The sequence below is a fragment of the Aquila chrysaetos genome, chromosome 6 (assembly GCF_900496995.4).
Source record: "Aquila chrysaetos chrysaetos chromosome 6, bAquChr1.4, whole genome shotgun sequence".
Lineage (NCBI taxonomy): Eukaryota > Metazoa > Chordata > Aves > Accipitriformes > Accipitridae > Aquila > Aquila chrysaetos.
The window spans coordinates 23,900,458-23,916,054 of NC_044009.1; the positions used below are offsets into that span (position 1 = coordinate 23,900,458).

At 43.1% G+C, this 15,597-nt stretch overlaps 1 protein-coding gene across 12 annotated transcripts in view; it reads left to right on the forward strand.

Annotated features, from left to right (window-relative positions):
• The window catches only part of PLEKHM3 (pleckstrin homology domain containing M3), a 126,284-nt gene that overhangs the window by 25,020 nt on the left and 85,667 nt on the right, over window positions 1-15,597 (forward strand). For all 12 annotated transcript variants that reach the window (XR_003924098.2, XM_030019237.2, XM_041124660.1 and 9 more), the window contains one exon: window positions 14,311-14,456. Coding sequence is in view for 11 of the 12 variants with exons in the window: in XM_030019237.2 (XP_029875097.1) it covers window positions 14,311-14,456 (146 nt within the window). In the remaining variant the exon portion in view is untranslated. The remainder of the gene's footprint in view (window positions 1-14,310; window positions 14,457-15,597) is intronic.

Consider the following 15,597-nt stretch of genomic DNA (forward strand, 5'->3'; position numbering starts at 1 on the left):
TAAAATGTGGAGAGAAGCCTATGGGATATTCAGGGATTCACCTGCATTTGATGAGCACTGCTGAAACATTAGAACCTGTACATACGTGAGCCAGGCCTGCCTTACAGGGTGGCTGAGCTGTTTTCTTGATTCAGGACACTGGAAAGGTGGTCAAGAATCAAAGGGATTTGAATTCTGGATACGATACAACTTTCCAACTTTGAGCACTTTTGTTTCCTTTTATTACTGTGTCACCTCCAAGTCGTTTTTGGAACTTGGTTTCGGCTCCAGGCCTTCTGGGGAGACTCCTCAAAGCATATATGCTTCCCCGAAACACCGTCATTTGGTGATGTGTGTTCTAGCACTGAGGTTTAGGCATGAGCTCATCTGCTCAGTTCTTCCCTTGAGGCACAGGTGAAAACATGTCCTTAAGCCTCTGCATCTAATTTTAAATTTTAGTTCATTTGACTGCTGATTCTAGTCCTAGGCAAGATCGTGATTTTATTCAGTTCAGGAATGACGTGAAAATAGAGAGGACCCATGTGAATGCAATTCATTTTCCTTTTACTTTAGCACGGGCACCTTTGTGGAGCAAATTTGGGTACCTTGCGCCTAAACTATACTCTCTGGCTGCCTTTAGTTATGCTCACTTAGAAATTGTCAGCTGTATCAGAAACAGCTTTTCTGGAGGGTTTTCCTCTTTTGTTATGGGATCTGTGAGGGTCCTGCCTCTTCCCCACTCTGCTCTGGGGTGGGCGTCTGATGTGGAGGTCTCCTGTTGCTCTGGAACCACACATTGGGTCGGTGTGGGCCCAGGACCTGCTGGCTGGCCTGAATCCCTTCCAGGGGAGACCTGAGTCCCAGGAGTACCGGGTTACCCTCAGAACTGGCTGCGGGTGCAGCTGGGTTTGTCCCTCTCTGGTAGTCACCCATGGGTGCTGTTCCTGCTCACTTCTCCACAGGCACCCACCTGGCAGCCAGAGCATCGTGAAGGTTGGACTCACTGCAGTTAATGATTTGGTCACAATATTTGGGCTTCTGCCTGAATTCAGTTCTGTTCTTGGCCACAAACTCTGTGTGACTTCATCTCGATTTTTTTCTGGGAGTAATTATGTGCCAGACTACTGAAACTGAAGGTGCCTGGGTCCTATGATAACTCTGATTACCTGAACACTATTCAACAATGGTCATGTCTTACCTTTAAGGGTAGTTGTGAGAGTGAAAACTGCAGGGAGACTTTGGGAATGGGTCAAATAAGTATCCCCGGGATGGATCCAGCCCACTGTGTTAGCCAGCAGGCAGCCTTGTGAAACTCAAGAAGACAGCAGAATTAACAGCCTCATTTTAAGATAATGTCCCAGATGACATTAGAACTTTATTACTTTGTCCTCATTTCTTTTAATTCAAAGCTCAGTAGAGGAAAACTTTGTGATTTTGCTTCATCATCTGACTGAGGTCCAGGAGAGTTTCAAGTGAACGTTTCCAATGACCTCCTCAAAAGTAGGATCAGGCCCTGGTATGGCAACAAAATGCATGTCTCCAACGTGAAATAGGTTTTAGTCTTGCATTATGCAGTACAGGAGCAGACTTTTCTGAGGGAAAGGGTGGATTTCCTCTCCAAAACATGGGACGATTCATCTGCACTCACTTGTCTATTGCCCACAGAAATAAGGTGCTCTGACTGTGTCAGGGTTGCATGGAGTCTTTTCTTTTCCATGGCTGGCACTTGTAGCTGTTACCACAGGGCAAAGAAATGAATAATTGTAATTATAACTGGGAGAAGCTGGGGAAACTTGTCTGGCTCAGAAAAGTTTGTGCTGGGGAGACTTTGGAGGCACACCAGCAAGCTGAGACTCTCTCCTTGTACCTTGCTCCATGCAGGCTGTTTGCGGTGTTCCCCGGCATGGGCTGCTGTTTAACCTAAGGGGCCTGCTGTTGGTAATTACAGCTTGCAGGCATTCAGAGGTTTTCCCCAGGGCTGCTGGGAGGGGTGAGCTTGGAAAAGGATGAGGAGGGGGGAGGAAGAAAAGTTTTGCTGTGAATTCTTCAGCCATTTAGTGCAAATTCCTGTAATTACCGTCTTTGTGTCCTGTCCCAATGGCACATAATACAGCAGAAGCCTTTCCTAATTGAGACCTTACGGGAGGTACAAATCCCTCCTTTGTTCGGCCTGACAAATTAGTGCCAGAAAGTGGCAAGGTCCGAGTGGGAATCAAAGGCAAGCAACACAAAGATGGAACTTAAGGCTACAGTAATAACCCTCTCTAGTCCTGCAGGGGTGGGAGGGAAGGAAAAGTAATGACCAATGAAAAATGAAGGGTTTTTTTGTTATAAATTCCCTTGACATGACAGCACCTCAGGGCTGCTTTATTTATTTAGGAAAAGTGATTAAATAGTAATACAACAGGGCAGACCATTGTCTCTCGAGCTACCCCCCTTCCTACAGACCCCTGCTGCCTTGGCTAATTGATTGACAATGAACCTCTGATAAAGAAGGTTGTTGGGAGGACCTGATGGGGACAGGGGTTTTTTTTAATTTTCTCTTTGCAGTCTTTGTGGGGTTCCCCTCCCCGATTTTTTTCTGTTTGAAATGCCCTCTGCATCCCCCTTTCCTTTTCTCCCTCAGTAAAAGCTTTTCAAGGGAGTGCTCCCAGACAAACAACTGATACTCACAAGCAGGTAGGGAAGAATGCGAATGTCTGTGCCTCGCTATTGACAAGTTTATCTTGGAGTCTGACTAGCACTTTTCAACTCGTGATACAAGCCAGGGCGGTGGTGTCAGATGTAGTCATGGGGCAGGGGGGACAAACTGTTGATACACTGGAGTCAGAAGGGCAGCTTGAAAAGTTTTCTTTTGCTTGATTAGCAGATACAAAAGCTTTTCCCCACATTTCTAACTGCAGTCTTAACTGCAGAGGGCAGGGCATTATTTCTCACAATTTACCAAAATGAACGAATAGGCCACTAATTAACAGTGGAGAGGCATGTTTTTTAATAAACACTTTTACCTTTGCTGCCATTGTTTATATTTTTGGTTCGGAACAGCAATACATTTTCGAATGTGGAGTTAACTAGAAACTGCTGGCACTGGAATGGCAGCCTCCTCGGTCCTTTGCATGTTCATATAACTGCAGGCTTGATCTTGCCCTGTTGCTGGGGTACATCAGTGTTCCTGTGGGACGTGTTTGGGGCTCTGAGCAAGAGTGACATTTGTGAGTGTCAATCTGCTCAGGTGAGACTTTGGAGGGACCTACCCCTTGTCTTCAGATGGATGTGAAACGAAAGTTGGTTACAAGTCCAAGCTGGTAAATACCAGGTTTTATGATTTGTTCTTTAGTATGTAGAAAATGACAGACATGCATCATGTTAGGATGATCTGTTGGACTGTGTGTGCATTATTATTTTTTATGTCTTTATTTCACCTGGATTCAAGAGAAATCCCCAAATGGTTTATGTTACAAATTTGGGATGAGGTGGCTTCCACCAAAGCATGTGTTTGGCAAGTGCAGCATATTGTGGACAGTGGTAGCTGGTTGTGAGTACTTCAGTGGCTGTCTTGTCTCCCTGCTGGGCCATCTATGGGCTCCTGGGGAAAGGCAGGCATTTCTCCTGGAGGAACCCACCTGGAGGTCTGTAAGGAGCAAATGTCCTCAGCTGCCCTTCACTATTGCTATTCCCTTGGCATGTGCCTTCAGGTTTCCATAGATGGGGAAGACAGATGGCCTCTGCCCTTACCTCCTGTTTTTGCATAGCTCCTGTTCTTTTGATGTCTCTCTTCCTTTTGACCTTTTTTTTTTTCTCTCCCTGCCCTTTATTAAAACAAACATTTTTTCAGAGAAGTCAGTTGTGCCTGCCAGGAACTCTTGTTGCTTAGACCGCAAGTCCTAATGAGTGTGGGAGTTTCTGCCTTCTGCAAAATGTACTCTTACACCCTTTTATTTGTCTGTGTGGCTTTACTTGCTCCTCTTCTGGGGTGTCTTCTGTCTTTTCCTCCCTGCTTTCTCCATGTCTCCTTACTTGCCAAAAGGATAAATACTACTATTAGGGCTTCTCTGACTCAGCTGGCTAAGCTGAACACTAGGTGCAGAGAAGCCAAGGTTCGAAAATGGGCTATTTCCTGAGCTTGCAGCCATGTCAAATTGAGCAGCAGGTGGAAAGCTGTTGGCTTTCAAGGAGTCATTCTGCCTCTAGTGCTGCAATCATGTGTGTAGATGGGGGACAGTGCAGTGCAATACGCCCAGCTCGTGCAGCCTCTGCTCTAGCTCACCCCACTGGTCTGAAACCAGGCCCTAGTGCAGTAAAAGTAAAGTCACCCCCCCGCCCCGCAATGAAAAGTAAGTATTTTCCTAATAGCTTGTGATTTAAAAAAAAGGAAAAAAAAAATAGCCAGGTGCGATGTTGACTTTGTTCAACTTCTCAAAAAGCCGTATGGTTGAAACTTCTCAAATCCAGATAGTTGAAAAGCATGGGTGCTCCTTCCTTGAATTTAGCAAATACTTTGTGAACTGTCATCATACCCAGCACCTATTTGTAGCATGTCACTGAAATAAAAATACTAGGGGACAAATCTTAGCAAATGTAGCACAATAATAAAATACCAGAAGGTCCTTTGGAAGGTTGTCAGCACTCTTGTCACATTTTTAGTCCCAAATAACAGTTGTTCTTGCCTGTCCAGGGCTTTTAGGATTGTGCTTTCTAGGTGCTGTATATATTTTGTGCTTGGTTTCATTTCGATTGATCTCTTTGTTCCAAGACTTCAGCAGCTTTTTGCCTTCCCTGTATTTGAGACTCTGTAAAATCCCCTGAGAATGTGTTTTGCACTGTAAAGGTTTTATTGTTGAAGTATCTTCACTTTAGACCACAGTCTTCCAGTCTTGTATGTGACTTTCAGGCCCTATTTCTATTGATTCAAAAGTAAAACTTCCACTGCTAACAGTGGTATTTCTAAACTCTTATTCTTTGCTAGCCAAAACCAGCTGAGCAGAAAAAGCATTGTCCATGTCTAAATTAGTATTTGGAAAATACACCATGTCTAAACAAGGCCACTGACTTGTTGGGAGGAGTGGGGGGAAGGTTTCCAGACAAGGGTGACTTGAATTTGTGTAGCAAGGAGTACTTAATTTGCAGTGGACCTCCATGTTTCAAAACACAAGGCTGCTGGTCCACAGTGCTATGCCATGTGACAGCTCTGGTTTCAGGAAAGATTAGAAGATACCGCATGGTATCTCTTTTACTTGCTTGAGTTGATTAAACCTATTATCAGTGATCAGTTATGATCACAGAAGCCATTTAGTCTTCAGCAGTAAGGTGAGTGAGCTCTTCAATCCAGTTTTAAGATGGCTTGACTAGAGGAAATGGCAGTGAAAACTATTAGCTTTGTCTAAGCTGGTAGAAGTTAGGTCCTTCATCTTCCTGGGATTTGGCTGGCACCTTCTCAGAGTGAGATTTTCCCCTTCATAGGACTTGGTTTGGAGTTGGCCTGCTGCTGCCCAGAAGGGCAGTTTAGACTAGTACTTGGCCAGTTCAGTGCCTGCCCTGCACCCTGATGTGCACTTTGCAACCCTCAGCTGGTGTTTTACTGACTTCTTTGCCTCAGCCCTGCAGGTGGAACAGCTGGTACAAATAGCTTGGCTGATGAATCTACATATTCCTCCTGGCAGGCTTAAAGGGTGCCTGTGCTGCCTGTATGGGGATAGGTGACTCCATTGCTCTAATCTGCCTCTCTGAACAACTCTGCAGGTTTTCAGTATGTTCTTTTTTTTTGTTCTTTTTTTTCCATCACAAATAAAATATTTGTGCTTATTTCTTTTGCTGTTATGAGCTCAATTCTGCTGTGTGTGAGCATGTCTCTACTCTCAGCTTAGGCTCTGTGTTTGTCCTTGGCTATGCCTTGTTTCTTCCTGGCTTGTGGGTGCTAAGTATTGGTTCCACTGCCCCCAAAGAACTCTTGGTTGCTCAGGGATTTTTTTGGTCCATTTATTGTGTGAAGCCAGTCTTGAATCTTCTGGCATGAAGTTTAAAGAAGAGAGTGCCAGAAACAGGGAGTCTAAATGTCCAAGTCTCACCTTTGTTGCGATGGAAAAAGCTACATCTGGACAAAAGGAAGTGTTTTCAGACCTGAAAACTCCCAACACACGCAAACACACACACAAATACACACCCAGTTCTTCTCTGGAGAACCCAGAGGTTCCTTGTGAATTGCATTACAAGAGACAGCTTTATTTGTTGGGCTAGCATCTTTTAAATCAGTCAAGCCAGCTTTTGCTAATAAAGGCCTTGCCTTCACAGAAAGGCACAGGCAGGTTATATCCACACAACACCATTGCTGCAGTTGCAGTTTATACCAGATCCCTGAGCTGGTTTGGGACATGACTGTTAATTTAGTTTCCTAAGAAAACAAAGCTTATGTTATAATGCTGTTTGCTCACAGTTTTAGCCCTGCCCCGTAAGATTTGAATTTACCTGACTGTTGTAACAAAATTTGACAGAGGAGAAGAGGTAGCAAAGTTGTGGGAATCTTAGAGGTTTCACAGAAGCTGGCATCATAGGGAGTCCCTCTTAATGCTGCTCTGGAAAAAAACCTGCGATGTGCACTGTGCGTTTGCTTGGTGCCAGAGCGTCCACGCAGGTGTGCAGCCTTGAGGGACAAATATAGAAGGAAAATGGCTGCTTTAGGTCCACTACTGCAGAACTAGGGCATTTTTGTGTGTGTTGGCAGGGGTCCCCTCCTTCTGTCACGTGCCAAAGCAGTGTATTATTGGCAAAACTAATACATGTGTATCAGATCAGAGGAATGTAAAAGAAGTTACAGAACAAACCACAGGCCAACTGGTGGGAAGGTTTCAGGTTCAGAGTCTGGCCTTCTGCAATGTCAATAGACTCTAATACATACCTGTGCTGCGTAAACCTGAATAGTGCGTATGCCCAAGGTAGTGCTGTGGTAGTGATGTGTGACCAAGAAGAAATTCAGCCAAATAGCATTGGCAAAAAATATATAACTACACTTACTGCACAGTTGTTCCTCATGTTCAAAGGAGGTACAAAATCAGCTGTGTATTCAAACAGAAATAGAGCTGATTGTTTCTAGGTGTGTTAATAGCTGCTGTATCAAAGAAATGAAACATAGCAAACCAGGTAGCCTTCAGTGTAAGCAAATGAGTGAGCAGTGCAACTGTAAGTGGTCTTCAAACCAACTGCGGAGCAGAAATGAAAACTGAGTGAAGTAGAGACTCTTTTTGCTAAATGACCTGGCCACAGCTCAGGATGCTGGCACCAGTGTTTGCTCTGATCACACAAATGACTGGCCTGCTCTTTGCTCTGTTCTCTTGTTTACCTTCTCAGTATATAAAACCAAGCATGAGTGTAATCAACTGTAGGAATGGGAATACCATTATTAATTATGCTCAAATTATCTACTTACTCCTAGCTGGCAGACTTCAAGAGCTGGCCCAGAGAGTGTGTTCAGTTCCCATCCCTGACTAAAGAGTTAGTGAATTACTGAATCCTGCCAATAAGTCATTCCATGGGAGCTCCCATTCCCTTCTGTCAGGCAGTGCTTCACAGTCTCAGCAAAGTGCCAGATACTGCAGAGAATAATCCTATAAGGGCATGGGGGAAAGAATAACAAATTAGCTTGAGGTGTATGGTATTCTTCCTGAGAGCTGTTGTCCTGGGAATGGGGAGAAAGGAGTTGAAAGGATGCTTTAGGAGAATGCAAACTGGCCATGCGTTAAAGGATTCACAAACTATAACTGTAGGTGAAGCATGTCTTCATAGCTGTTTGTAATTCCCTCAGAGCAAGTTCTCTGGGAAGAATGGCATCTCATCCCTTCTCAGCATTTGACACTAAAGGTAAAAGAACCTATGTTCTGGTGAAATTCAAGTGGGGAAATCCAAGCAAATAAAAAGCTAGTTTCCAAAAGTATAGTTTTGTTGCAGCCATTTGACACACAGCTAGTATTTTTTGGTCCTGATTTATTGATGAAATGTTGTTCTTGACTTATATATACAAAGTGCAAGCTTACACTTTGGCATTTATCTTTTTTCAGTGTTACATTTGCAGGCTTAACTACTATTAGTTTTATTGGGAAGGCAGAATTTAGCTGTGTAACCTGCAGCATGCTTGTATGCTATCTTCTACAAAGGATAAGTATAATACAAACATGCAGAATGTTGTGTGTGCATTTATATGCTATCAACTGGCTTGTTTCCACCAGTGATTTTTTTTTTCTTGATTGTTCATCTTCTTGGAGAAGGTCACAGCTCTGTGTGTTCAGCATGACTGACGTAAAGGGTGTTGTTTACTTCGCCTACTCCTGGCAGTCTAAATATTGGATGTCTATGCTAATCCAGTCTTCACTGATTGGAAGAAAGCCTGGGTACCTAGGGGATGATTCCTCTCACCTGCCTGGGACAGATGCTCTGCAGCAGTGTGCCTGTGAGTACGATGGGATGGGTCACTTTCTGGAGTGGCCTCTCTTCCCAGCCCAGGCTAGAGCCTGTAGTCAGCAAGCCTAGACTGGGTAGGCTAAGTTAGCTGAGCTGGATTGTGTGAAATAGGAAAGACAGGGCTATGCATTGTATCTTCAAATGGCACTAATGAAGATGGGAAGGCTGTTAATTTAGGGCTTACTCCTGAGCTCCAGCTAATAGTCAAGGTTTCCATTGACTCAGAATGGTTGGTCCATCCTTTGGAGTCTATTTAAAAAAAAAAAAGAGTCTGGGAGTTGGGGACTAGTGAGCCCTTCCTTACTTCTGGAGAAGCTGATCTAGACTATAATTAAAGTGGGATTTGTATGCTGCTGACATAAATAATATGGGATTTATATGTTGCTTAGTTAATTGTAACTGGATAGGGTCAAACCCACGTGGCTTCAACGGGGAACATTTTCTGCCTTTAATCTGTTACAGTTTTGTTGGTTTTGTTTTTGGTTTTGTTTTTTTTAAGTCCGTAAGCAGCTTATAAAAAAATAGGCAAGGTGAGTAAAGTGTCAGACTTTGCTGAAGGTTTATGAGTTTTTGATTGTTTCTTTAGGAAGAGAATTGCTTTGGAAAAAAGTAGTGCTGGGAAAAGGACAAAGTATAATGCAAATTTAAACCTGTGTAGGCATGAGGGAGAACTGAGCTGGATTGTTAGTGTGTCTTCCTTGTGAGCTTGAGTTTTCCCATGGTGGAGTGAATTGTGGAATAGTTGCACAGAAACATGAGGCCAGCAGCTGAAGTAATTCTCACCTTCTCTTTCTGTTTGTGCTGAGCAGCTAGAGCGACGTTGTATGCCTGATCTAACACTGAAAATTTTTTTGCTGTGCTCCTGCTTAGTCTGCTTTATGGCTTTATCAGGCTGAAAGCCTTTTGAAGTCTGTGGGTCATTTTCTTTTCTTCCTATTGTATGTTGTTTCTAAATGAATTAGCTTCTAAGCTAATCTGTCACAGATTTAATTATGGTACACAATCATGGGGGAGTTGCTTTTTCCTGATACTAAGCAGGGAACTTTATTGCATAAGGAAAACAGTTGTGTACTTAATTCTAGTTTGGTCTTCCACTTTCTCTGTTTCACTGTGGAGCTTTTCTTGCTAAATCTTGCTAAAAGATTAAAGAAAAAGGTATCTGGATAAAAAGAATATTTGTGTGTGTCTTCCTTGACCATAAGAGTATGCAACACCCTCAAAGTGGCAGAAATGGTGTTTTCCACACTATGCAGGAGAGGAATTGTATTCAAGTGTCTTGGATTCCTCCTCCATACTATCCTCACCACCACCTTAAGTCAAGGAGAGAGACTTGTTACAACTTTTTAAACCTGATCTTCCTGTACTTGTTTCTTCCCAAAGTCTTAGCACTTGGAGATGAGCCTCTTGATGTTGATACTCCTGCTCTGCTCACAGACATGTTGTTGAGAGAGGTTCATCTGTGCCCAGCAGCACTTTCTTGCTGCTATTTTTTTCTAACCCCTATTTTCTTTGCTTGATTCCAAGGCTGTTTTGTTATATTTTCTGTGATGAAAGGTTTGGGATTACTCCTTCCCGCACTTTGCTAACAGTATACCTACAGCTATACTTCTTCCCTCTGTAGCTTGCTCTATAACATCCTTTAGGTAGGGGTGATTTGGAGTAATAGTAAATATCACAGTATTCTTTGCTCTAGGCTTAGGGTTTTCCAGACCTTTGTACAGATGTTATATGGATAATATTCCGTGTGAGCATTAGAAATAGGTGATAGAGGCTTGGTGAGAGTTATGCTGCTTTTTCCCCCATCCTGTGGAAGGTGCTTTCTGTAGCTATAGGCAAGTCAGTGTTTTCTCTGCAAACATGAAGTGGTCCTTCTTCCACCCTAAACTGTTTGTTCAGTTGTGTTACCAATCTCTGAGGTGGTCAGCTACATCTGACTATCTCGCTCAGATAGGGAGGGGTGCTCAAGAGTTTAAAGCCAGCTTTGCTTCTGGTAAACATGATGGCAGGTTTATGTACCTGAATGTCCAGGTGCAGGATTTCCAAGCGCATTAAGCCACAAGCTATTCTATCCTCCTCTTCTTTCTCTCTCACTCTTGCTTTATTTTTTCCCATCTTAGAAAAACAAAGTAGCATAAGTGGTCTATGCCACAGAAATATGTTTGTCACACTACATCACTTTGAACTGCATAACATCAAAGAGAATCAGTGCTTTGATAACTTGATTTGAAAGGACTGTAGAAATAGCCATCATTATGAATCACAACAGATAGGAATGGGAAAGGTAGATGGTGATTTTCAAACAGCAAAGCTTGTAAGGTAAGGGAAAATGTAAGGTAGGTGCCAGCGCCATATTCTCATCTAAAATACCCTGACCTTACAACTGTTATGTAGCTTTGCAGAATATGATTTACTTGAGGATATGAAGAGGAATGATAAATACTCTGTAAAAATGTGTTTCTGAGGAACAAGGAAACAAACGTGGGCTCAGAGAACGGCTGGAATAAGGGAGAAAGCAATGCATGCATGCTGCTTGAGTAGGAAGTTCTTCTACTTTTTCCGCCTTATAAAACTACCCTTCCTGAAGGGAAGGGCATCCCAGATTGCTTGCTGAGACACTCCTCACCCCAGAGACCTTCAGTTCTTATGGTCTGGACATAGGGAGGAGGAGGGAAGCCCCCCCAGCACTTTTGCGCTTTGTCGTTCCTCTCCTGAGGAAACTCTCCGTGGACTGGAATGAGTGTCTGGCTCTAGGAGGTTGCAAGAAATCAGGCCTTAAAATGGTGACTTCTAAACTGCAAATGTTTTAGTTTAGGGTGATGGCAATTCAAATTGGAGTTTAGCTTATTCTTGTCTTCAGTCTAACGGATAGCAGTTTAAGCATTAAGGCAAACTAGCAGCCTGTGGAGTGGCAGGGAGTGCACAGTGGCAGTTAGGTGAAATCAGTGTGTCCTGTCCCATCCTCATCCTCCAGACGAGTAAGCGTTGGCTAGTGTGGAATGTTTATGAAGGTTTCAATGGCATTGAGTTAGGAGACTTCAGTCTCATTCAGACACAGCTTTACCACTAGTACTTCATCAGCTGGTCCAAACACATTGAGCTAGAAAATACTACATATCATTTAGCAGTCTCTGTTTCACCCAGTGTGAGGTGATGGCTGTATGTAATGAAAGCTGAAGTTGGAGCCGGTTGAGGCAGATGCTTCAGTGCTTTTCAGCGATAGGAAATTCAGAGACAACTAGTGAGGAGAAAAAATCAGACTTCACTTCTTTTAGCAAGGCTGGCACAGAAGAACGTGCTGTACTGAGCATTGCCAACACAAACATCCTATTTGAGGGCTTGTTCCCATTTAGTTTGGTAATGCTCTCTTTCATAGATTCCTTCATCTTGCTCCATGAGTGGAGGAGTGGGCATGCTTCTCTGTTTCCTTTACAGAGGGGCAAGATTTACCTCTGTTGGGCTTTTAAAAACACGGGCTCCATAGCAACAGTGTGAGTACCTTCTGCAAGTATCTTCTAGGGCTACTAGTCAGACAAATGTCATGTCAGATGAACAGGAATGGTATTTCATGTCTCGTCAGCTGTTCAAAACCTTTACTTTTATGTATGAATGCATTTTAAAAATTGAAAGAATAGTTCTATATGTACTACGGAGCACTGATACTGAGCTTACTACTAGGTGTGTCTGCTGACTTCATCCATAACAGCATAGTGGAGGAGGACTGCGTGGAAACTCTTTTAACTGACTAGTCAAGAAGCTGCTTTTGGAAAAAAAGAAAAGAACAGGAAAGGAAAGATGGGAAAATGTGTGCTTTGCACTGGGGGAAATATGAAGTTTTTGGCTCCTAAGTTCTGATCCCAAGCCACAGTCATACGTCATCTTTTTTTGTAACACACTGCTGAATTACTTGAATTGACTTTACCCTTATAAAAGGCATACCTGCATTCTTTCTGCCCTAAAAATACTGCTTTGTAAAAAGTTCTGCTAATATTTGCCATACAGAAATTATTTCTACAATGATAATAGTTTACAGTCATGTTTGGGTTTTCTGTTTGATTAGCTAAGATGAGATCACATTTTTGCATTATGTATGTTGAGTTATACCACTTGAGATATATGTTTATACTTATGCTCTGATCTTATGAATGGTAAAGGAGGAGATATTAACATAAGTATCTCTTTCATCAACTGACCTGTTTATATATTTGCCTTTTTCAACAAACTGTACATCCTCACTTAAAAAAAAAAAGGGGGGGAGGGGGAGTGAGAGATATGGAGAGAGGACACGTCCCACATGAATTCGCTTGATAGTGTGTATTGCAGAGAATCAGTGGCCAGATGGCTCTGGAGTGTGGAAGAGGAGAAGTGAACTGATTGTGTTGGTCAGGTTATTCTAATTATTTTGATTAGAGCAGAGGGGACATGGTAGCATCAGCTAATGGGGAGAAGGAGGAGTTCGATTTATACCTCGAGTAGTTGAGCTGCAATCTCTCGTCAAATCAGGATAACTTCTACTGGGGAAAAAAGATTACTTCAGTGGGAGAAGTTACATAATTACACGAAAAAAAATCAGTTATACTGACAAAAGCAGTCAGTCAGTTCACTTCTGCCTGAAAAACTCTGTTGAACGAATACTTTTGCTGTGAAAGTGATGTACAAGGTTTCTGCTAATCAGCATTACTAACCAGCTCCAGCAGAGACTGTCTGAGCATATGCCACATGCCAGAGTGGGGCTCTGGTGCTAATTGTATTGGTAGCTGTAAATGTCATACGGGGATACTAGTATTTGAGGGAAAAGCAGAAATACCATCATGTGTGCTGTGTCAAAGAGATGTTAGTAACAACCACAGACATCCCATTACATCTTATCCAAACCTTTTTAGCCTTGCTTCCTGAGCAGGTTGTTTAATGTGACTGTGCTGTCTGTCTTCAACCCTCCACTCTAATATTATTTGAATCTGTTGGCTTGTTTTAGTTACAGTTGAGAGAAAGACAGAGGTGTCAAATACATTGAGTTTCTATGTGTTTTGTGAAAACAGGTGGTCAGGCAAAGGAGAGCTCTGCCTTAGTTCTTTCCAACTAAAGCAGCAGCTTTTGAATACATTGTTTTACCCCAGGGACTCCACACAAGAGGGCATGGGAAGAGGCAAGGGATCCAGCTGCCAAAAAAGTATCAGGCAGACCTCAGACCTTGTAAGACACATGGTAATCCAATTGTAAGGAAAAAAAAAAACACCAACACTTGCAGGAAACTGAGCTGTGTCACTACTGCTAGTCAAGGACTACTTGTTCTCAATGTGACTGCTGCTCACAGTTATTTTTCATGGTCTGACTGTGGTTTGCCTTGGCTGTGCTAGTTCTGTGGCTGAATCCTACCTGCCAAGTCAGCATCCCTTCTGGCTGTCAGCAGGAGCTGGCTTGCGCTCCTCCAGGCAGCCAATGCTGGCCCATTCTGTTGTGGGGAAAATGGGAGCTGTCTGGAGCAAGCACACAGTGCTTCTGTGGTCTGCTGTTCTCTGTCTAAGCTTCAGGTCATGGTTTTCAGATGGCCATGGTTTTTAAGTGCCCAGTGTCTCAAAGTTGGTCTTCTGCCTTTGTTTCTTGAGAAGTGCTAAGTATCCTTAGTGCTAAGTATCCTTTGACTGCTCTCTGAACTCTTTGTCATAGATGCCCAAGTTAGTGTATGCTTATTCAATGCTAGTCCAAGAATACTGATATTTATTCCCCTATTTTTTAGGGAATGAGAAATGGCTTATTGGTAAAATAAATAAATAACATTTTAAAAGGGTCTCAGATGGGGGAATAATTACTTTTCTTACAGCATCCTGAGTGTGTACCTCTGGCATGGTGTACAAACCCAGACTTTTTCCCCTCTCTCTTCTCCAGGCTGTCAGCGCTCCATAGGCTTGTCCAATGGGAAAGCCAAGGTGTGCAGCTACAGTGGATGGTATTACTGCAGCACCTGCCATGTGGATGACAGCTTCCTCATCCCTGCACGGCTGGTTCATAACTGGGACACTTCCAAATACAAGGTAATTTCCCTGCAGGTTGGCTTGCTAGCAAGTGAACTGAATTGCTCTTTAGACAGAAGCACAGACATTGCAACAGGTTGGAGGTTACAGTTGTTGACTGCTAATACTGTCTTTGTCCGTCTTGTCAGAATGAGCCACGCTCTCTCAACAAGACATGTTTCCATCACAATTTCCTTAGCTAGGCCTAAGGGGTTCCTCCACAGGAGCAGCCATGCTCCTCTTTCTTGGTGGCATCTTTTCCATCATTGCTTATCTGGTTGTTCAAGAGACAGGGAGGGGCAACAGTGAAACCTGTCTTTTAGCCCTAATCTTTGCAGTTACTGGGCCCTTGAGGACTACCTGTTCCGTAAGCACTAGGGACTACGGACTGGCACTGCTTGGTGGTGGATGCTAAATAGTGGAAATGCCCACAGTAAACTGGCATACCCAAACATGGTGTTTGCAAGGCCCACTATGTCCTATCTCTTGGCACGAATATTTTGAGGACACTAGAAGGACGTTGCTATAGCACTTGTTTGGACCAGACAGTGGAAAGTAACATAAAGAGAAAATTCTACAGTTGTTCACTTGCCACACGAGCAGCTTTTCTAAAACTTCTGTAATCTGCTGTTTGCTGCTGCCTTGGTGGCTGGTTGCTAGATAAGGGCAACTGATTACATGCCTCAAAGCATTATGCCAGCAAACACGGTAGCAGTGTTGTTTTGCCATCTCAGGGAGCATATGCTGAAACGGTAACTAACTCATAAGGAATCCAGACCATGCTAGAGCCTCAGACCTAGCAGACACTGTTAGGAGAAGCTGTTTGATGTTTTGTGTCTGCAAATATTATTATTATGGGCTATTTGAAAAGGAAAAAAATAACCAGTAACTGCCCTATTAGAGGAAAAGCAGCTCTCTTGAAGAAGAAAATTTGTCAGAAGGGGAGATTATTAAAAGGTAGCCAGAGCCTGCCATCAGGAAAATGATAGTCTTGCACGATGAAATGCAAGATTCTTCAGAATTACAAAGCTCCTACGTGTGGAGACAAAAACACCTCCCTTTCCTAGAAGCTAGGACTAAATATTTAAGAGTTCTTTCTTTGGATGCTTTACCAAGGACTAAACTTGCTAGCCCACAGTAGTATAGGTAGCCGTGATATGGG